The 22,527-nt window shown below is 34.8% G+C and overlaps 1 protein-coding gene across 2 annotated transcripts; it reads right to left on the bottom strand.

Moving 5' to 3' along the window:
• Nucleotides 1–1,915: 1,915 nt before the first annotated feature.
• Nucleotides 1,916–22,527, bottom strand: LOC145680564 (cyclic GMP-AMP synthase-like receptor). Of its 2 annotated transcripts, none has more exons than XM_081751199.1 (2): nucleotides 22,376–22,527; nucleotides 1,916–4,490 (listed from the first exon to the last, which is right to left on the bottom strand). In XM_081751199.1, exon 2 carries the CDS (start codon nucleotides 4,472–4,474, stop codon nucleotides 3,329–3,331), a length of 1,146 nt encoding a protein of 381 aa, XP_081607325.1. In that variant the 5' UTR covers nucleotides 4,475–4,490; nucleotides 22,376–22,527; the 3' UTR covers nucleotides 1,916–3,328. The 2 variants fall into 2 exon arrangements, with proteins under 2 accessions (XP_081607325.1, XP_081607326.1); XM_081751200.1 differs by lacking the exon at nucleotides 22,376–22,527 and adding an exon at nucleotides 22,054–22,235.

Below are 22,527 nucleotides of genomic sequence, written 5' to 3'. Positions count from 1 at the left end.
ATGTTGAATTTCTGTATATCCTCTTCTACAGTACCTACCTGCATATACAGTAACTCTCTACTTCTTAAATTTTATTTAAAAAAAGAAGTAGATGTTCTTTGTATGGTTCCATTTATCACCTTATAATGATATGTTCATTCAAAATATGTTAGTAACTAACATAAAACCAAACTCCTTCGAAAGTGCAACATTTTTATTTTCATAAGCAGAAACGTACAGTACTTTTAAAAATACATATAAAATAGTAAAAGTTTCTTTTATATTCATATATATGCTATTTAATAGAACAACATTCTAATTTTGATTCTTAACATATAGCGTTTTATATCACAATAATGCAGATGAGTTATGAAAATATTTGGAATTTCTAATTAATTACAAGTTCCAATCGTCCATATGGGCCTCTGATAATAGTATTTACATATTGTCATGAATCGAAAGTTAAAACTCAATATTAGCTTCCTAATCTCTCGTTGAATATACTCTTGATACGTTATCATTAACTATATATATAGTATCTTACTTGCATACCTCTAACAACACATTTTTTAACTTAAATGAAAGATCGCCGTCAAAACTTCATTTGAATTCTCCACATATATCATCTTCTAACTGGAAAGTATATTCGTAAACACTGATTCTTTATATCATCATCGCAAATATATATTGATATAATCTACACATAATAGATATATTGTACATTTAATTTTATTGGTAAGTTATCTACAAACAATATGAAAAACAACGGTTCCACACTGGACTCTTGTGGAATTCCCCGGTTTACATCATAATTCAGATTCCACACGCTTACCACAAGATTTATACTTGAATAGACATAACCAAACTGTAAAGTTTTTGTTTTAAATGTCCTTGTTAACTTTGTAGAATATTTAGCGAAATCAATTCACATAATGTAGTAAACTTATCTATCTATATTTTCTAATGGAATCCATCGTACACATCCTGCACAAAATTACTTGTTAGTCAATGTTCTCTACCTGATGTAGAAACTGTAAATTTTCTGAGACAAAATATTTAATATGATCGAAAAATACACATCTATAGTATTCGTTCTAATATTTTTGCAGATTCATATATATATATCCTTCTATGTGTTCAGTATTACTAGATGGCAAACTGTTTGCAAACTGTACAAAGATCAATATTTCAGAGCAGAGCAAGCCTTACATATATATATATATATATATATATATATATATATATATATATATATTCTATATCCTATATATCCTATAAAACTACATGAACTGACATAAAGGAAAGGGGTACTTCCAATTGAAGTGGAAAGTTGAAATTTGGCATGATTGTATCTTACCGGGACTAACTTACAGGAAAATTGCCAAAAGTGAATATTTTTAATTTTTAGGGGGTCTAAAGGAAGAATGAAGAATTTCCCCATGTTATTTAAATAGGTATTTTTTGAGCCTATAATCTCGCATTTCAAGTACTTGGAATTAGAATAGAAACTTGAAATTCGGTATGCTTGTACGTTTTCGTTAGCATTACCTAAGTAAATCAGTAAAAATAAAAAAAATCAACTTTAGAATGGTTTTATGAGGAGCTGAAAAATCTTTCCCATGTTATTTGTATGGGACACGTTTTACACTCCAAAATTATTGGGCACTTCCAGCAGGATTAGAATGATGAAATTTGGCATGATTGTAGCCTTCCGGGACTAACCAACAGGAAAGTTGCCAAAAGTGAATATTTTAAATTTTTAAATGGTCTAAAGGGGGTGAAGGAATCCCCATGCTATTTAAATAGGCCGAGCAAACGCTTGAGTCTAGTGGCGGACCCCCCAGTTAGCCAAAGGCTAGTGAATATATATATATATATATATATATATATATATATATATATATATATATATATATATATATATATATAAGTTGGATATTATCAGGCTTACTCCTCTGTATATTCACTTTTGTAATATTGGGTACATCGATAAAGAATTACTTCTTGCATTTTGCTGTCTGTTTGTAATATGATTTGTTTCCAAAGCATCTCTATATGCTTTAAAAAGCCGCGTTGGTAAGGTATGGTAGTTAGTAAATGTTGCTGTCGCGTCGCGCAGTGCAAATATTTTGCAAAAGAATATGTAGACAATTATTGATAAAATTTAATTTTAAAGGATTGTTTCTGATGTTCTTCCTCAATTTCGTCTGTGGGAAGTGCCGTATCGTTATACCACATACTGCAAATGTTTTTATAGAAGCATTAGGATGTAATTAGAAAAAGAATTTTATTTTGTCAACAATATTTCGAGTGGTGTTTTTAAACAACTGGACGAAAATTTGCACCAGGGACGTTGAAGACTAATAAGGCAGGAAGGACGTCAGAGGTGTAAACTCCTTATCAATTCATGATGATTTGGCATGCACACTTACAAGAAAATCGGTTAAAACAGCAAATTAGTAAATCATCGGTTTCCAGTTTAATCAGTTTTTTTCGTTTAATTATGATTTCTTGGAATTACAAATTAATAGTTTTACAGCGTATAGTCGTTTCTTTACATATCGATAAAATTCAGTAATTAAAATATCTTCTTACATATGAATGGCCATAGATATTTTACATAGACAGTACTGAATTCAATTTTTTTAAAAATTATACGCAACAGCCATGTTGGTGTGCTTATTGCATAAAACTCATATTCATTATGCATTGATATACATGGATACTATTTCTATCCACCAGAATGAGTTTAACTACAAACATAAATTAAAATCAGGATATTCATATAATATAGAATAAAGAAACAAAGAAATAACATTATGGCAACTTAACACGATCAAGATTTACAAAGGAAAGTAACGATAATATGAACATTAATAAAATGTATAGAACAGACAAGAGGTTGACATGTTATTCATAAATTAAATACAATGTATTGTATATAATATAATTGCTATACAATACTGCTATAATTTACAGTTACACACTATTGCTTTACATAACATGCACCCACGTTATAAGACGATGGTATAAGTGTTTCAAACACCTTCGTAAGTTCGATGCACCATTTAAGATTAAAAACATGAAAGTACAGCCAATAATAATTATCTGTTTTACAAGTATTGCATTGGGTCCAATTACATTTCATATTGTATTGCTTTGTGCTATAAATGTGCTAGGTATAATATCCATGTTTAGATTAAAAAGCATCGATTTCTGTTTTTTTTTTTTTTTTTAAACAAAAGCATGTTCATGAATTGGTCAAAAAGCATCGATTTCTGATAAATTTTTATACAAAAGCATGTTAATAAATTGGCCAAAACTTCTGTTGATGGCATACAACTTGTATTTACACAAGATACTGACGAATAAACTGTGGGTTATTCCAAATAACCTGCTGATCAAAGCGATTAAAAAATGCTTCCAACTGGCAGCGTGCGGAGTAACGTTCTTGATCATTTAGTTGCAACAAGTTACACCTTGAATCCCAAAAATATGGAATACGACCTTCAGCCAAATAACGATGTAAAACTTTCAACATGTGAATGAAGAGCAAACTGAGCCCATTTTCCCAAAATTTTGGAACTTGTTTCTTTACTTCCCACAAAAACATTGTCTTTATGTGATAACTTGCTAGATTTACCCAACCTTGTTTATCTCGAAATCTCTTCATAAGTCGTAGAGTAGGAAGCAAGTGCTGCTTATCTTTAAGGATTTCTTTCTCTTGCTCAGGAAAACTAGTACGCCAAAAAGTATCTCCTGAGGGAGCATTTTGTCTTGGCTTAGGAACAGCTAACCAACTTCCAGGAGGAAATGTAAGTCCTTGTATAACACAGGACGGTTTATATTCCGGAATATGAATGACTACTACGATATCTACGCTATATTTCTTCCCATGTGATGTAGTAACTTCCAATGTGAAAGCAGGGCCTGATTTCTTAACTTCAACAGAGTTGTGTGAAATAACTCCAGTTCTTTTCATGTGCGTGACTGATCGTTCAACAACACTTTCCGTCCAGAATCGAACTGCATCTTCTTTTAAGTAACCCATCTCTCCTATCCAGTTGAGCATCTCTCGTGTGTCGTTGGAAGATGCATATTTTTGAACATGATTAGGGATTCGTACTCTTACATAGGAAGGCGGAGTGTCTTGTATTCCTATCTCAAGTCTGTCTGTTGGCAGTCTGAGAACAAAATTAACATCAAACTCATCAGCTTTGAAAACTCTTGTACCTTCATAGTAACTCCCAGTCCAGTAGATGTACGGTGACAAACGACTAAACAGCGGTTCAATTTGTTTCATTGTTCCAAATATCGTATCTACCAATCGTTTTTGGTGAGCAACTAGTAATTTAGTTTCATCATCGTCCAATCTAATGATATCTGCGTTGATGTTATTTAAAACATTGTCAACTGCGTGTGAAAGGGTTGTGGGTTGAGTAGAATTCTGATAGGAAGAAGCTACGTTGGAGTATCCATATGCAGATGACCACATCTTGATATTTCACGCTCTGTTAAAATAAATAAGGTATATATTGCAAATAAATTAATAAACAATATTTCATCTATTAATAAGCCTATTATTATCCTTGAGTCATTAATTTGGAATAAAAAAAGTAAAATATAAGTAAGAATTTAAGCCATACCAGTAAGTGTTTTATATACAGTTATATGACGTTAAAAATATTTCCCTCATTTCTATGACTTGTAACCAACAATTTTTCTTAGGAGATGTCCAAAGTTTCAGGGGGTTAATACTACAAGACATTACAAACAGCAGTATGTATCGCTGTTTTCTATGCTCGAAAATACGGTAAGTAATCGTTAAGTACTGCTACCTATATTTTCAGAAAAAAATATATAGAACTTGACTGTTTTCATAAGAAAAGAAAGAGTACAGATGAAGTGGATGATCAAATCTTTATGCTACATCAACCATTTCTATGCTAAACTAGTTTTATTAAGAAAGTATACAACTATATTTCAAGTTATGAAGTTTTGGAAAAGGGAGGTTAGGACCGGGAGAACTCTTGCGTGAGTGCGCCCTTTTCCATCATGAATATTCATATGTTAGGTTAACGCGAATGAAATGCCTGCTTTGACGTCTAGTGGAAAATTCACTTCAGCAACAGAAGGATGGACTCAGCTTACGTCTCTAGATATTCAGCAAACAAGTCGGAATACCTAGACAGTCAGGAGAGACTATGTTCTTGAACAGGATCGTATGAAAGTACACTGTATACATGCAATTGCGAGTGGCTTTTCCTTACAATTTTAAGCTGATTTATCCAGCACAGCAAGCCGCAGGAAACATTAACAGTGCATTTCGGCCAAGGATGGTGAATAAACCCACTATTCGCCTTGGATTAATCAGATTTTGCTCTGATAACACAGCATTGCAAGATGATCCTTGTGATTACCGACCAACATTATGTTCGGATGAACTCCTCAACAGCACCGTAGAAAAATATTCCTGGCATAGTAGAAGAGTTAGGCATTACTACAGTCGTTCGGCGACTCTGAGCAATTGATACGTGAAAGGGCTGGACTCATGGATGCTACGTAACTTGACACAGCCCAATAAAGATTGCCGTTTGGAAGTGTGTAGTTCTCTAACTATAAAGAATAACGAGCAAATTGTACACCATATTGTCACTTCGGCTGAAAAATAGATGTGCTGTAACAAACATAAATAGTCAAGATAATAGTTGGATCGTGATCAACGTCTGCGAGGACTTCCAAACGTATATTGTCGTTGTTCGTATATTACTCTAGGGTAAAGTGATACATCATGTGTTTCCCAGGCGAGCTGAAACCATCAATTCAAATAGTTACAGTGCTGAATTGTAAGAAATACAGCCCAAACTTGTCCACAAGCATCGAACAATGGACAATATATATAGTGTCCTCATGTTACTCGACAATGCTCGCGCACACATCGCGCAAGGAACAGTGTGAGCTCTCCATGAGTTTAAGTATGAATATCTTCCTCACCCACCGTGTTTTCCGACGTTCTTTTCCCATTGACTACCACCTCTTCCCGCATCTATCTCCTTTCTTAGAATGGAAGAATTTCCCTGAAGATTGAAAGGTGCAACATGTGGTTGAGGAACTCTTTGTCGCAGACTCCACAGTTTTTCTTTCTCCACGGGACCCAAACGTTGCTCAGCGATGGGAAAAAGTGCGTGGTTGCAGACGGCGAGTATCTTGGTTAACCAGGTACGTTCGGCGGCAGTCTGTATTGCCCTGTGTCAACTTAAGTGCCAATATGAGTCTATCTGTTTCATTTGCCTGGTATTAATCTGCTTACCAGTAAGAGCGCATCCGCTGAGTGAAATCGTATGGACATCCAAACACAGAAGAGAGTGCTCCAGTGCAACACCTGTCAATGAGGGTTTTTGGCTACTGCGTTGGCAAGGACATTTCCTCGAATTTTGACATGTTCCATTACCGAGCAAATGTTTTGGACGGGAGTGTGTTCGGAGTAAATAGTGAACACAGGCAATGCAGACTACATTATGAGCTGTCCTCGTCCATGAGAAAGGCGCAGCCAACGGAATTATCTCCTTTGGACCCATCCATATACAGGATATTAAAATCGTCTTCTAGTAATGCTCCGAACTTTTGCTGAAATTTCTGAGTATATCTGAATTGTTTGATGTGTGACTATAACCAAAAGTCGAGCTTTGGCGAGTTAACAACCAAGACAATCGAAACTTAAACTCAAAAATGCCAACGAATGAAAGAGACCATCCAGATACAAGTCTGGATCAACAAGCTACTGACAGAAAAGTGCACACACTTTTTTTTTTGCCAAAAAAAATTGAAAACCTGTCTATTTCGTTCAACGAACAAGACAGTTTATATAAATAAGTTGAACTGTCAACAATGCTGCAAACACATCTGAAACAGCCGTAAGTAACTAGAACATCAGCATACAGTAGACCTCGAATAGGAGCCTGGATTGAGATAGGACACTGTTGACGGAGAAAGCAAACAATGCCTTAAGGTACACCATTTTCATGCAGAAGTAGCCTAAGAGATTAGAACCCACACAGACGCTAAACAAAGTTTATCAAAAACGTTACTTAACAATTTAGGCGCATGGCCACGATGACTCCAAACATGAAGCTGTTTTAAAATTCCATAATACCTCATTGTGTCATAAACCCTTTTGAAATCGAAAAATAAAGCAACGAAATGCTCACGGTAAAAGAAGGTTTCTTGAATTTGGCTTTCGAGATTAGTAAAATTGTCTGTAGTGGATTGGAAAGAGCGAAATCCGACCACAACGTTGTGCAACGCATTGTAAGATGTATGATCAATCCCGGCAATCAATACGTAAGCCAAGAAACAAACTCGAGAGAGGTGAATGGAATGTTATAATTCTCCGAATTGGCGATTTTCGGAAACTTAAAGGACTACGAAAGCGATTGAACTAAGTCAAATCAGAGATATAATAGAAGTGTTCGAAGATTTTATCATGTATCTAGCACGGGCATGTAGAATGCGTAATTGAAGATCCTGAGAAATTGGATGCCGATTAAAGGTAGTAAGAGTATGTCGGCGAGTCGGGGCAGCTTCACTGATTTTCGCACCAGGAAACTAATTGTCGTGGACCATCGCCTCCTCATTCTGGGATGGAACCATAGGCAGCGTTGATAACAGTCTACTCAAATAAGTCTACCACAATACATACAGAGTATTCATAAGGAGAATGAAACTTATTGAACTTCCGAAATATTAGCTAATCAGCACGCTTCAATTTGAAGGGGAAGATTGTATGTATAGTAATAGGAAGACCTTAAGTAAGCACTGGAAAATGATCACTCCCATATAGTCATGGCAACTGCTCTGGTCCCGTGTGCACTGAAAGCTCCCCCTCTGACTTCAGATTCATGTTTGGGGTGGTTAACTTCTTTTTTTTAAAAAAAAAAAAACGGTCACATGATTTGGATGTAGTCGGTAAGGCCGCCACCTTGGATTCAAATATCGCGACTACATCCATTTATGATTATACGGCAATATCTCATCACGAAACTGAGAAACTTCATTCTGATGCCAAAGTAATGATAATGCATGTTTAAAATGATTTGAGTTGATACTTCCTTTATGTTGCCGATATTTTTAAATATGGCGGCTTATCATAAAAAAAACTTTCTCGGTTACATTATATTCGTTTCATAGCAGATTACTACGAAACTGCCAGAGATACGGAAAACACCTTGAAGTAAACGTTTTGAGTAGAATCTCACCTTTCAAACGATACCTATATTATTTCTGTATCTTAAAACCTGAAGAAGCTAGACCATTTTATGAAGCCCAAGATGTTGAATTTTGAGAACTTGCGCTAAACAAACTGGCAAGCGCAAGTACTCTTACAAATAAAGACGGAAAAACATTTGGAAAGGTATCTAGTGTTGTAATACTGTATTTTGGGAATCCTGCACCTCCTGGCGGAAATAGAATTTGGACATTGACTTACAATGATGTCATCAATATGGCGGCCAAGCAGTCACGTGTTATGGTCCCGTGTGCGCTGAAAGGTATCCTCTGTTTGACTTTAGATTCATGTTTGGGGTGGTTAAGTTGAGACGCATGATAATTATCGAGGGTAATACTAACTCATCTAAGTTTTACAGCTTAACCACCGTTTTTCTGATACATGATTCCTTTGCCGGACTGGCCACATTGGCTACTTGGCGATCGCCAAGGGCCCGAGGCCTGAGGGACCCTGCAGGGATCACGAGGCGCAGGACTGTAGGCCTTGGTCGAATACATTACAGAAGCAGATAAAAAGAGAAAAGAAATTACGAAAAATTCCACCGATTGTACGAAAAATGTGTCGCATTTGCCAAAGGCCTCAAAGAAGTATTGAAAAGTCAATTAGACATTGAAACAGATTTTCTCCAGAAATGAGTCCCCGTTAAAAAGAAAATACCAGATGAAAAAGCGAATGACGAGAGCGTGGACTTTTCTCCTCATGAACGTTTTAAAGTCGTATATTATGAAATCCTTGATAGTGTTCTGCAAAGCATTGAGGAAAGATTTGTGCCAAACGAATGTTATATCTTGATAGTTCTTGGCTAGATCTGCAAAGATACAGCAAAATTTCTAATCTTGATGTTTCTGACATCCCTAGTGACGTTTTTCTGAAAATTACTGAACTCAATGGTATTGATCGGAATTGTCTACTTCTAGAATTAAATCAGCTTGCTGGTCAAAATGATGACGTGGAGAGAGCATTACAGACCAATGCCAGAACCTAATGAAAACCAAAGTGATAGCGCACCTGAGTCTGAAAGCGGAAATGAATGCGACACATAAACTGAGTGTGAAATGTACGTTTTTTCTTGTTTCATCTTTCGCAACAGAGTGATTAGTTTAGTAATTTGTACACTGCTTTCAAATTTGTTCTTATTCTCCCATGCACTCAAGTCACGTGTGAGAGGGTATTTTCTAAATTGAACATTGTTAAAACTAGTCTAAGATCTACGATAAGTCAAAACCATTTCTCTCCTTTACTTTTTATATTTACAGAAAAAAAATCCAGAACGTAGACAAAGAAAAAGTAATTGATTTAATTGCCTCATCAAGTGAAGAACTGCGTAAAAACTGCCAAAGTAACTGAAGTAACTTCACGATTACGTTTGATTGTCTCACTATTATTGTAACATTTGTTTTTTCAATCTGTTTTGTACTATATATTTATTCAATATAGTAAATATTATTTTGTCAGTTATCATGTTTTGCAACTGACATGTTAAGTTTATATATATAGGTGGGAGCCCTTTAAGGACCAGCGCCAAGGGCCCTCAACTTGCCCAGTCCGACATTGCATGATTCATAGCATATAAATTCAGAAAGAGGTTGTAATACAATTAGAGCATGCACTGGCGGATCCACGTGGGGGGCGGAGGGGGCGACCGCCCCTCCCAAAGGTGTTATTTTTTTTTTACTTTCAGCATTTATGCTTGAGAAATATAAATATGGTCTTCTCCCTAGCGATCCAATCTGTGTGACAAGCCTAGCAGAGTCTAATCAAAATGTCTGGTACTTAATAGTATTTAAAGTTGAATCTGAACCACTATAGTGCGTTCAATGCATACTCACCGGGAATCAAACCACAGAACCTCATGCATCAAAGATCAAAGGTAGTATTGCTAGGTACTAGATCAACAAAGAGAGCAGTGACTCTTGGGGTTCAACACGGGAACATTAGGAAGGGATCAGGTATTCATTGTGGCTTTTAATGGCATTTCATCTTTCCTTGGGAAATATCATAAGCTAGCTGTTATTGTAATTCATATATAAAAGACGAAGTCCTGAGTGAATAAATAATCTTCACACAGGCCAAACCGCTTAAGCTAGAAACTTGAAATTCGGACAGTAGAAAAGATTTGTGACGTAGGGTATCACTAGAAAGGATTTTTTGGAAATTCGAAGAAAGGAAGGGGCGATGGAGTGGAAATTATTTTAATAAGGTGGCCATCTCTCCGAATCCCTTAAGGTTAGAGACTTGAAATTTGACATTTATATCATTTAAAATTATTTGACACAGTTTCAACGTTTTTTTGATATTCTAATAAAATCGGGGGGGGGGGGAAGAGGTGGGAAGAAAAGGGACGGGGATTACAATTATTATAATATGATATCAATATCTAAGAATCTTTGAAGGTTAGAAACACGGAATTTGCCAGGAACAAGAAAGGACGTAGATTTGATTTTGTGCTGTAATTTTTACCGAGATGAACTACAAGGTGACTAAGACCGTTCTGTGGGTTTCCGCCCGTTGTGGTTTTTGCCCATAATTATTTTCAACTTGTGGGTACTCCCCGAAAGTCATGAGTCTGAGTCTACAGTTGAACTCCTTGGATGTATCTGAATCGCAAAGAAAATCAAGAAAGATGAACGAACTTTTCTAAATTTTTAAATGAAACAAAAGGGCACAACTACAGTCGTAAAAAAAAAAGTGTTTATATAGTATATTTTTAATAAACAGTTATATATTATGCATATGATATTTGTTTTGTTTGTTTAACGTCCAACGATTGTGCCAGGACGGCTAAAGGAGACGTGGACCTACTGATTATAATGGAATCCGAACCACTTTTTTTTCGTTTAACTGTACTCCCACCGGGAATCGAACCCGGGACCACGTGCACCAAAGGTAAGCGTGTTAGTCATTAGGCCAAACGGGGTTCATATTATGTCTGAGATGAAAGAAAACCAAGTTATACGTAGTTTATTCTCCATTGGTAATTTCGTTAAAAGGTGAATTTTTCCAATATTCAATTTTAATTTACATTTTTTCAAATATCTGTTATTGTCAAATAATATCACTAGTCGGTATGTTAAAAGAAGTATGGTTTGTGCGCAGTAATGAACGGAAACATCATTTTGGTTTTACATTTCTGATCTTTCGTTCATTTTATTGTAGGCTTTGATAATGCTTTTTACTATTTATGCATTATAATGGCTTATAATGTGATTCTATATAATTTTAATTCATATTTTAATTCATGTAAAATTTATACACATTTCGTGCTAGATTGACAAAATTTCTGTTGCGTTTGTATAAGAGAACACTTAGTATTGATTTTTTTGTTATTACATTATTTACAGTATTTTACTGAATAAATTATGCACTTACCTTCGTAGTAACTAGCAATTTATATGGTTAAGGAGTTCTGCAATATATTATATTTATATAGATTTATATTCACAATTCATTTCTTTATATGTTACTGCTGTAGTTTGACTTCAAACCGTCGCTCTGGGTTCCTGTTAGTAGTACAGTGCAAGGTTTAAATGCAGTGATGATTAGTATTATGCATTCGAAAGTGTATCCATTTCATTCTCCTGTACTTGATCTGTGCCCTTGTGTGAGCAGGCTAGTTCTTCTAAGGGAGAAACCATAACATTCTTATGTCGGGGAAAAACCACGGAATTCATGTTCGGGCAATCGCCAAGAGGAATAATCACGGTGTCAGTAATACATCCTTGGAGTTCAGTTTGAATATTATATTTTTTTTTCTTTTCAATTTTCAATCTGCTGAATTATATCCTGATATAAATAGAAATGAAAGCAAATTGTAAAGATTGCTCCCCTATGTTTTGGCCCACTTGGAACACTGTGTACTATATACTACTGAACATCATTTTATAATTAATTATTGTATTATTTTTAAGCTACCAAGAAATGCATAGAAATATCATAATGTCTTTTGTAATTTGTGAACATTTTGTATTATTCTTTATGCTTGTATACCGTTATCTATTTTTGCATAGACCGATTCTTTTTTTTTTAAACTGTTGTCCCGCTATTCTTATTCAAAATATAAATGATTAGACCAAATTGTACACTCTTTCGTTAAAATGAATGCCATCGTCAATACAGTATTTTGTTTTGTACAAGTACTGTGCAAGACAGCGCGTCTGATACATGGCTGTGACTAGTTGTGAAGTGAATCATGACACCGCCACGCCTCCGAAACGGAAGTGCATATTTAATTTAAATTTACGGAAAGAATATACTTTCATAAAAAAAAAAAAACTTACAAATTCGGGTTCCTTTACACCCCCCTTCAGCCCCGGATTCATTAGCGTCCCATTCTTGCAAATTAAAACTATGGTCACCTTGATTCTACACTCATTTTCCAGGAAGCGAACCGCCCCCTCCAAACGATCCTTCTGGATCCGCTAGTGAGAGCATGTATCAAAATTTTAAAATATGCAAATTAATAAACAATACATTCCAATTGTAATTGGTTTTATCGCAAATGTGTAAATGATCTTATAGTTCGAAGAAAAAATTAAGAAAATAAAAAACAAAGAAAGAAATGAAAAGAAAAAATAAAACTATATTTTTCGGATTTTTACAATTTTAGGAATACGTTTCTTAAAATTGTCAGATATTAGTGATCGAGCAAGAACAATAACAATTTGTTACATTAAGGAGAAGAGTAGAGTATTTACAATTTCCCTTCAAGAATCACATTGCTTGCGAGACACCTGATGATCTTCTTCGTGGCTAAGCAGTTAGTGTACATATCTTTGGCGTGGGAGACCCAGGTTCAATTCCAGGCGGGAGCCCATGTAGTTCGGATTCCACATTAATCAGTAGATCCATGTCTCATATAGCCTCGCTGCTGAACGGGACGTTAAACTCAAAATCAACATCCACTCAACGAGAAACCTTACCTATTCTCGTTATCACCAGTGCAATTAAAAATGTTTCACTGTTCGTAGTTCCTACAATATTATCAACGTTTAACAAACAAACAAACAAAAAAACTAAAGACGAAACACACACCAAATCATAGATCTCATTAAGCTGAATAAAATGACAGGTTACTGAAAATCTTCATGCGTAATTTTCGAAAATTTTCATTTTTTTAAACTTAAAAATTGATGCTCTGCGATAACCACGCATCTATTTAAGATGAATCTGATACTGAAGTCTACACTAACTAAGCATTTTATTACAATATTTTTGGGTCGATGCATAAGTTCGTGCGGTTTTCTTTTCGTTTGGCAACAATGCGACGTGAAGTGACTGTTTATCGTTATTGCGTTGTTCTACCGTAGTTTGGAGTTTGTGTGTTGTGAAACACTGGTTGTCTTGATTGTGAACGTATTATTGTATGTATTTCAGACAAAGTAATATGGAATGTCAAGTTAAGAAAAGTGATCATTTCCGTCACATTCTACTCTTCGAGTTTAATCGAGGAACCAGTGCACCAGAAGCTGCGAGAACAATTTGTGCAATGTATGGGAATGAAGCAATTGCTGAAAGAACAGCACAGAAATGGTTCCCTCGCTTTCGAGCAGAACGGTTTGATTTTTATCTGATGATCCACGTTCTGCAAGACCTTCAGAGATTTTGATGAAAATCGCTTGAATGAGTTACTTCATGAGAATCCTCGTCAAACAACGCGGGAAATGGCTCAAGTTTTTGAATGTGTATGCAATGTATTGTTACACTCGTAGAATATGTTAATCTTATGTCTACATTGTATTTGTATTTGAATTTGAACAGAACAGTAGAATAAAAATAAAATATAAAAACCGCACGAACTTATGCATAGACAAGGGATGGCCGAAACCGGTTCCTGGTATAACCGGTTTTCAGCTCTGAATGGATCCGGTTCTAGATGCGGTTTTGGAACCGGGTTTTCGGATCCAGGTCTAGAACCGGGTTTTACGAATCAAGGCCTGGAACCGGTTCTGAAAATCGGATCTCCAAGAACCGGTTTCTCCTGGAACCGGTTCCGCCGAAACCGGAACTGTGTGGCCATCCCTAGCATCGACCCAGAAAGACGACAATATACAGGGTGCTTAATGACATACGTAGCCCAAAATTAAGGTCAACTCTTAAATTTTAAATTTTCTTTAACTAAATTATTGAACAATGAAACGACAAACATCAATTGATAGATTGTACCAAGTTGAACAAAATAAAAATCTTAGGAGTAAATTCTGATCCATAGTTTTAGAAAAATCAAGAAAGGACTGTCGCATTCGACGACAAGGCATCTTCTGAACGTATGTACACACTCATGTCACGCCAACCTTTGTCTACCACTAAACTGTGGATCTCTGATCGACCTCCACTTGCAGCTACCAGATCGCACACTCGGCACTTCTACTGCTTCAAGGCGCTACGCTTGCTAATCATTTATGTATCTTATCATTTTAAGGGCGCCGATCATGGGGGGGGGGGGGAGCCCGGGCCCCCAATGCTTATGTGAGCCCCAAGTATTTTTAAGAATATGTATTTTTTATTGTTATATGCATATTTATGAATATACGATATTTGGCATAATTTGAATTCAATTTGTCCTAAAAATCCTCATATATGCCTTCTTAGACCCTTGTCTGCAACCACACATCTGAATTCCCCCTTCCCAAGGTTACAGAGAAACTGTACCCTTGCCTTTAATGCTCTACATATCCTTCAAATCTGGACTTTCTTCGATGTTCCCTTCTTAATTGTGTATTTAGGACGACAGATATTGTGGAAAAGGAAAAATTTGAAAGGTTGATGAAGAAAGTTAATAATAATATTACACTACTGAAACGTTGAACTACTCACAACAACCTTCAATAAATAGAATATTGTTATGGGAAGCGCATAACCCTAACAGCCTTTGTACATTTTACCTGTATGTACAGTAAGTTAATCAACATATTTGAATCAGACATAAATCTATACCATTTCTGCATTTCTCGCTATCTCTTACCGATTTTCCTCTTATACCTATCGACACATAAACAGAAGAACAGAGTCAAGCTTGTGGCTATAAGATGTAGCTAGGGGGCACTCCAGCAATGGACTCCTGTCCTGTAAAAGGCCCTGTTTCCCAAAATTTACTTGGACTTGCAAAGATCTGGATATCTGACAACGAAACATCCGAAGGTCTCCAATGCCGCAGAAATCAGCGCCGCTATAAGCTCAGCCTAAATGCCCTTCAATCACCCTAAAACTGTCAATTGTTTGTTGGTATACAGTGAAACCTCGGTCAACGAACTTAATCTTTCCATAATGCTGCACGTAAACTGAAATTATATTACCTATTGAAATTAATGGGAATATGATTAATCCGTTCTAGTCACAGAAGCATGGTACTGTATATATTCTTTTACATTTTAAAATTATATCGAATGAATATAAATTTATCACTTTTAAAGACAAATAAATAACACTAAATTAAATAAAACAGTACAAGCGTTAATAAAAAATGGCACTAAAGTGAAAAAAAAAGAACAAAATGTAGTTTCTGAAACACAGAACTCTGAGAAACAATGTTTACGACAAAAGCGCGAAAACATTGCTAGACGCTTGGAATTATCGGTGCAGGTGTGTAAGTGTGCGTTCGTATCCCGAAATATTGTTCCTAGGCCGCTTCACAAAACTCGTTCGTAAACCGGCAGGTTCGTTGGTTCAATGTATGTAAAGTATTTATGAATGTAAAGTGAATTCAAGTTAGCCCTCCTCAACATTATGTTAGTACCGTTGTCTAGTATCCGGGGTAGGATCTGACACAGTAGTTCGAAAAGAATTTCTATATTTAGGCACAGCATAGTTTTGAAAGTCTAAATCTCAGAAGATATATGAAGAATTCCGCGATATTAAGGACAGTGGTATCATTCGAATCATCTAACGATGGTTCTTCGTATGATTGAGATAATGAGTTGATATTAGTATTAATATTAATGCTACCTGTTTATAATATTAATTTATTTATTTCAATCTGGCATGCACATAGGAATTTATTTCAGGGAGTTCAAAGCTTTGCAGGGAGGTCCAAATTCAATATCAGGACAAATTATATGAAAATTTGCAAAATTACTCCTAAGATTAGACTAAATTTACAAAAAAGTTGGGATTTCAGAGGAGTGCAAGGACCTTGCCCTGCGTACGTCCTTGATTCCAATGATATTAGTAACGGAATAAATACAGTTTATTAGATACAATATTTCCCACCTACCCACATAGATTTTTCTTCTGACCATTGAAACAAACAGCGACGTCTGTGTGAGTGCCAAAACACAAAAGTAGTAAGTCCCATTTCGCATAGATTTGCATCACCGCAACGAAAAATCTGTAACAGGAAACTAAACACGTCTTACAGAAACAAACTACACCTGCACATCGGCAAAGTTACATTTTCTTTGATGTGACGCTGTAGTGTCGTGTTTCAACCGCGGCCTCTCTTTGAAAGCTGGAAAGGAAATATATTTCCTAGATTCTCAAATGTATTACTAAAAATATAAATATTTTTCATAAGTACTGGGTCTAGAGATGGAGAGAGAATTTTAACAACCGGTTCGGGCAAACCGACTGAATGACACCACTAATTATAGCAGCCCGTCACCGTGATTGTCCCAAGTCACCTAGGCCTAATCGATTATTCCAAATACTATTACTTCGCCGACTTCTGTGTTTGGCTTACAAGTGATAGTTTTCTTCGTTTTAATTACTATTATATGTCATGGAAAACGACTGCAAGTTATTCGTTGTACTCTAACAAAACAAAAATCTTACTACAGACTAAGCATTAAGTGCAAGGAAACAAAAACAAACACCACACTTCTACATACCTCGATGAAGAAAGAAAATTCTTAAAATGATCTAATGATTTCAGCTGAAAAAGAATGTAATGCTTTCGAGTATTTGAAGCTCTCTAATACAGACGTCTACTAGTCTTAATGTTTTATTACCAAGAAATCAATATTACTTTCCAGATAATGATAATAATGATAAAACAACAGTTTTATTTTTTATAAGTGATAAATGATACTTACACTCATATATTATGTTAATTCAAGATAATCACAGAAAATTCACAAAAGGATAGATAATATAAATACAATTGCGAAGTTACATAGTACTAGAAACCTTCAGAAAATTACGTTATAAAACTAATGATAAATGCTATAAGAAACATGTAACTGCAAACATTTTCCCAATATAAGCAAGCGTAACGACTGAAGAGAAAAAAAATCATTTACGGGATTTTCCCTACTTTCTTGAGACTTCTCTGCCGTCACGTTGCTCGACAATTCAACATGAGTAGTGTAGTGCAGTCGAGCGATCGGAGCAGTGATGCCAACATTATAAAATCCCATCTCAAGAGGCAGAAAGTCCGATTTTGCTTTTGAAATTTCCATGTTACACTAATTCATATGTTAAACTACTAGCTGCTGTCTGTTAGTCAGTTTTTCAATATATCTATGATATATTCGTAAATTTCGATCTTTCATGTTTATAAAGACTATTTTAGTTTTTGAATCAGTATTGTCCTTAATCGAGAAGAAGCTAAGGGCCTATCCGATTGCAATGATGTCAGCGGCGCAAATCTGTCTTCAACATTGGGGGGACGGGTAAGACCGTTCCAATATCTTTTTTAAAGCGATGTTCAAAATATTTATGAAGTTGAAAAACAATGCTGTGGAGGAGCAGTGAGCAGAGTTGTCTTCAACATTGGGAGGCGGGCAGATTTGAGGCTTATTCTGGGGGGACATCAATTTCATCTCACTTTCCTTTGTGGCAATTGGACACACATCATCACATCCCCCCCCCCAAAAAAAACACATTTCAAATCGGATTATTGGGGGGACAATCCCCCCAGTTCCAAGATTGGAGGTGACATGTCCGCCTCATCCCCACGGGATTTGCGCCAGTAAATGATGTTAACAGACTTTGGAAGAGATGGCTAAAATTCAGCTTAAATAAAGAAAATATTATGTAGTTTCTGTATTCCAAAAGCAAATTGTCCTAAAATGGATGGTGGAAGATAGTTAAAAAAAAGCACAAAACATTAACATTAATGTCAATGAAAAATCTATGAAAAAACTGACGTTGTCCACATTCAAAAACTATAATAAAGATATGGCTAATTGAAAGCTTATTCGAAAGACATAATGACGAGCTTAAAAACAATGTATAGCACGTAAGGTAAATATGAATAGAAATTTGTCGAAAGTCGAGTTGTTTGAGTAAAATTAATAATAATGATAAAGTATAGGCATCTTCTACGAATTACCCAGGGCGAGACAGGCGGAGGTTACGTGCTTGAAATATCTTACATCTGGATTTGGAATCTCCAAACTCAATTTAGCACGTAACGTGACTTTTGACCAGGTCACGTGACACAATCTGGTCCTTATGGCAAACCGGATAGGCCCTTTGTTATCAGAAATGCAGTGTTTCTATCAGGCCTTTTTTTTCCTATCATCTTTTACTGGGCGTTACAACAATCGAAAAGCTTTGTTCTCTTGACGTTTCATGTGGAGTGTTTTAGAAGTTGATTGGTTCTAGTTTAGTATTTTACTCCGTTGGTTTCTTTCATTTATTAGTTTATTTTATTTGTTTTCTCTTTTAAATACGGGAGCATAATTTGTGCTCCTTGGCTTTTGATTTTTGAGAGTCATACGTTATTAAGTTACATCACAAACCACGTGGGCATAGCATATATTTTTCGAGCTAACAGTCAAAATAAATATTCGAGAAAAATCGATAAGTAACACTGATTTAATGGTTCTTTCTGATTCGTTTTGTCTACCTCCCAATTGTACAGAATTTTGTTAGCGTATACATATTATGGAGGTGAATATTAGGTGATCTAAATGAGAGTTCCAAATATTTGTTGCCAATTTCGAAAACAATCCTTTTACCCCTTGTTTAAAAATTATTGTAAAAAACCCACAAAATGGGATATTTCCCACAGGGATGTGCTAAAAGGTATGGTGACAGGAAAGAGTAAGAGAGAAAGGGTGAAGGAGGCTACAGTTGATGGACGGTATCAAAACACAAAAATCATACATGAAGAGAGCAGGTTAACTGAAGAGAGTGGAGCATGGGAGTTGCTGCAAGTGACCTGCCAACAATGGCAGAATATCTATAATAATGATGATTTAGTAAGATATCTGACATTGTATCGTGACTATTGTGTGATGTACAGTATTGTTTTACTGTTACTCATATTGTTCACGGTATTTTGCCAGAAATTCTAGAATGCACTTAGAAGTAATTTTGAATAAAAATATACATATTCGCCTTTAGGTATGACGTTACTTAAATTTCAATATGATCTGGTAATATACAATAATTCTACAAGAACTCTTACAGATTATTATTTTTGAAAAGATATAGATGTAATGACATAATATAAAAAAAATCATTAACAAAATTTACCTAATTAAAATAGGTTTATTTATCATTAATATGGTATTTAGTATTTTATTTCACTAGAAAATGGTGATCTTGATATAATTTTATCTATTTGAGAAATGTATTATTATTATTATTATTATTATTATTATTATTATTATTATTATTATTATTATTATTATTATTATTATTACTTTATTTACAATAAGTGAGTAAATTTGCACAAGTTAAGACTCAAACTTAGATAAAACTTGAAAGAAGGTATTTAATAAAATAAATAAATAAAAGTAATTGTGTTTTTGAATCTGTTGCTTAGTATAAACTTTGCAATAAATAAATAAATAAATAAAATGAATGGATAAATAAATAAATAAATAAATAAAAATGTTATCGTTTAGTAATATGTTCTGTTCATAATGTGGCTATATATCATATTTTAGTGTTTCTATATAACAGCAATGGTATAATTGCTTATTATTAATACTAAAATTATTAAGTCAGTGCTTAGAAAATAGTAATTAATTTTAAAAATTCAAAGAGAAACGTGAGAGAAGCCCTTAAAGATTTTTTATTATTACTATTATATAAATTCATGTGTTATTTACTTTATTAATATTGCAGTTTTTATTAATAACACTAATTGTTTTCTGAAAAGCCCCATATTCGTGACCGTGATTACGAATGAACTTTTTATACTAGTTGGGACATTAAAAACCATTGGATAAATAATCTGGCGAAAGTCTCTTTGAGTCATTGAATTAAACAATTCCCCCAGATTTACAATTCTCCCTTCTCTCCTTCCAGAAACATAGTAGAGAAGATCAGCGTCGGTTCTGACAAAGGTTAATCTTCCGCAGATGGCGACCGCCAATTAGACCAATATGAACCTGTTTTCAACGTTGTATTGCTATTTATTTATTTTTTTTTTTTTTAAATATGCCTTACCTAGAATTACTCTTCTATCATTTCCATCGTTCATTCGTAACTGTTAATCATAAATATTTCTTATTTTCATGTTTCCTTTGCTCTTCGTTAGATAAGTATTCGTCTGTATTGTATTACTGCGCAAAATTAGTACCTTCCTACTGATAAGAGTTGCAAACTACGCACTATTCAGAAATAACTAAAGAAACGAATTCTTATCTTCTCATGTTTCCAACCAGCACTATAAACAACAAGCTACTACAGTAATATGTAGATAAACTTTTAGAGGGGACATTGGGAGCGGAGCTCAATAATCAAACACATGCCAATTGGACATCAAAAATTACAAAACGCATACGAAATTTTTTTTTTCCTGTATTAGATTGTCCACAAGGTGATACTTTTATTTATGAAATATTAACTTCTCCTAGCAGGAATGTTAATTTCTCTTATTGCCATAGAAATTTTTCTTGAGGGAGGAGTTGCGTTAAAGGTTGCAAACTGACTTTAGGAAGGCTGAGCATAACTACAGTGTGTGCACATATGGCATAAAAATTTCAGTGGATAACATACGAATTATCTTTAAAACACAAACTGACTTGTGCTAGATGGTCACTAAAAAGACTAATGCTACCTAACCGAGTCAGAGCAGGAACGCTACAGGTGAAGAGAACGGTAGCTATTTGAGCCTGTATTGAACGAAACTCTTCGGATCGGCGAAAATACCTCCAATGACAATAAAGGCAGCAATGTTTGTCAGTGAAACGGGTTCCAGCGATTGAGTCATTTTAATAAATACCTGATAGGAATGAGTTCACTCTTGATGTGCTCCGATGCTCGAATACACTCCAGAAATTTTGTTGGGGTTCTCAACATTGAAACAATGGAAGGAAACTTTTTTCCAGAACATCCTATATAGTAATGATTTCGTATTTGGAAATATATTGCTTCAATCTAATTAGTTGAAAATGGATAGTGATAATACTGAACATGAGTGAGGTTTGGTGTTTATTATTAAGACAAGAGACGTAGCCATATTTAGATTTAAGTATTAATATTTGTGTATTTCTACAGTATATTGTGACTACTTAATTAAAATTTAAACTGTACTGCTTCAATGTAATTATTTGAAAATGGAAAGTGATAATAATGAACATCAACATGTTTGCTGCTTATTATTAAGATGAGGGACGTAACCCTGTAGATTTGAGTTTTAATATTTGTGTAACCACAAGCTACTATATGGACAAACTGAAAAAGAAAGAAACACTAAATGTAGACAATTACAACTTTCAATTAAGGACGATTTTACCCTATAGCGTACAGGAGCCGAGTACATATTAACTCTTGTAAATACATATTAATTCTTGTAAATATTTGCAGCATTTTGTTTGCGATGATTAATAACACAATGGGCAAAATGTATGCATAAAAAAAAAGTTCACATTAAGCATTATATTTGAAATACTTACTTCGCCCCCATTGATTATGTCTTCCTTACGAAAACATTTTTATATGTGTACAGGAATGAGTGAAAACAGCAGAGATTGCTTGCTACAAATAAAACCAGAAGAATCAATCCATGCTAAATTGCACTAAATGAAGTAACCAAGTGAAGAGTGTTCTAGAGGAAGGCAAAAGTTCTTCTAGTAACTTAGTTAGGTTCTAACAAAAAAAAAAAAAAAAAATTTTGTTAAATTTTCTTGTAAAAAATATCATTCTACATTACTAAAGAAACAAAACATAATAAATCATTTATAAAAAGTTTTAATACTTTGTAAACATGTTACTTACAGTGCACCTTGTAATAGAAGAGGTTTCTACCTGTCAGAGCGAATGTATTAAAGATATAAAGCAGAAACTGAGAAACAGCTGTTTACACGAAATGTCTTCAGAAAAGACTGCGGAGAAAAACCATTATGGTATGATATTGCACAACACGAAGC

This window comes from Thermobia domestica, chromosome 3, assembly GCF_964235325.1.
Source record: "Thermobia domestica chromosome 3, izTheDome1.hap1.1, whole genome shotgun sequence".
Taxonomy (NCBI): Eukaryota; Metazoa; Arthropoda; class Insecta; order Zygentoma; family Lepismatidae; genus Thermobia; species Thermobia domestica.
The sequence above is the reverse complement of the archived record's forward strand: the minus strand, read 5'-3'. Positions and strand labels throughout refer to the sequence as shown.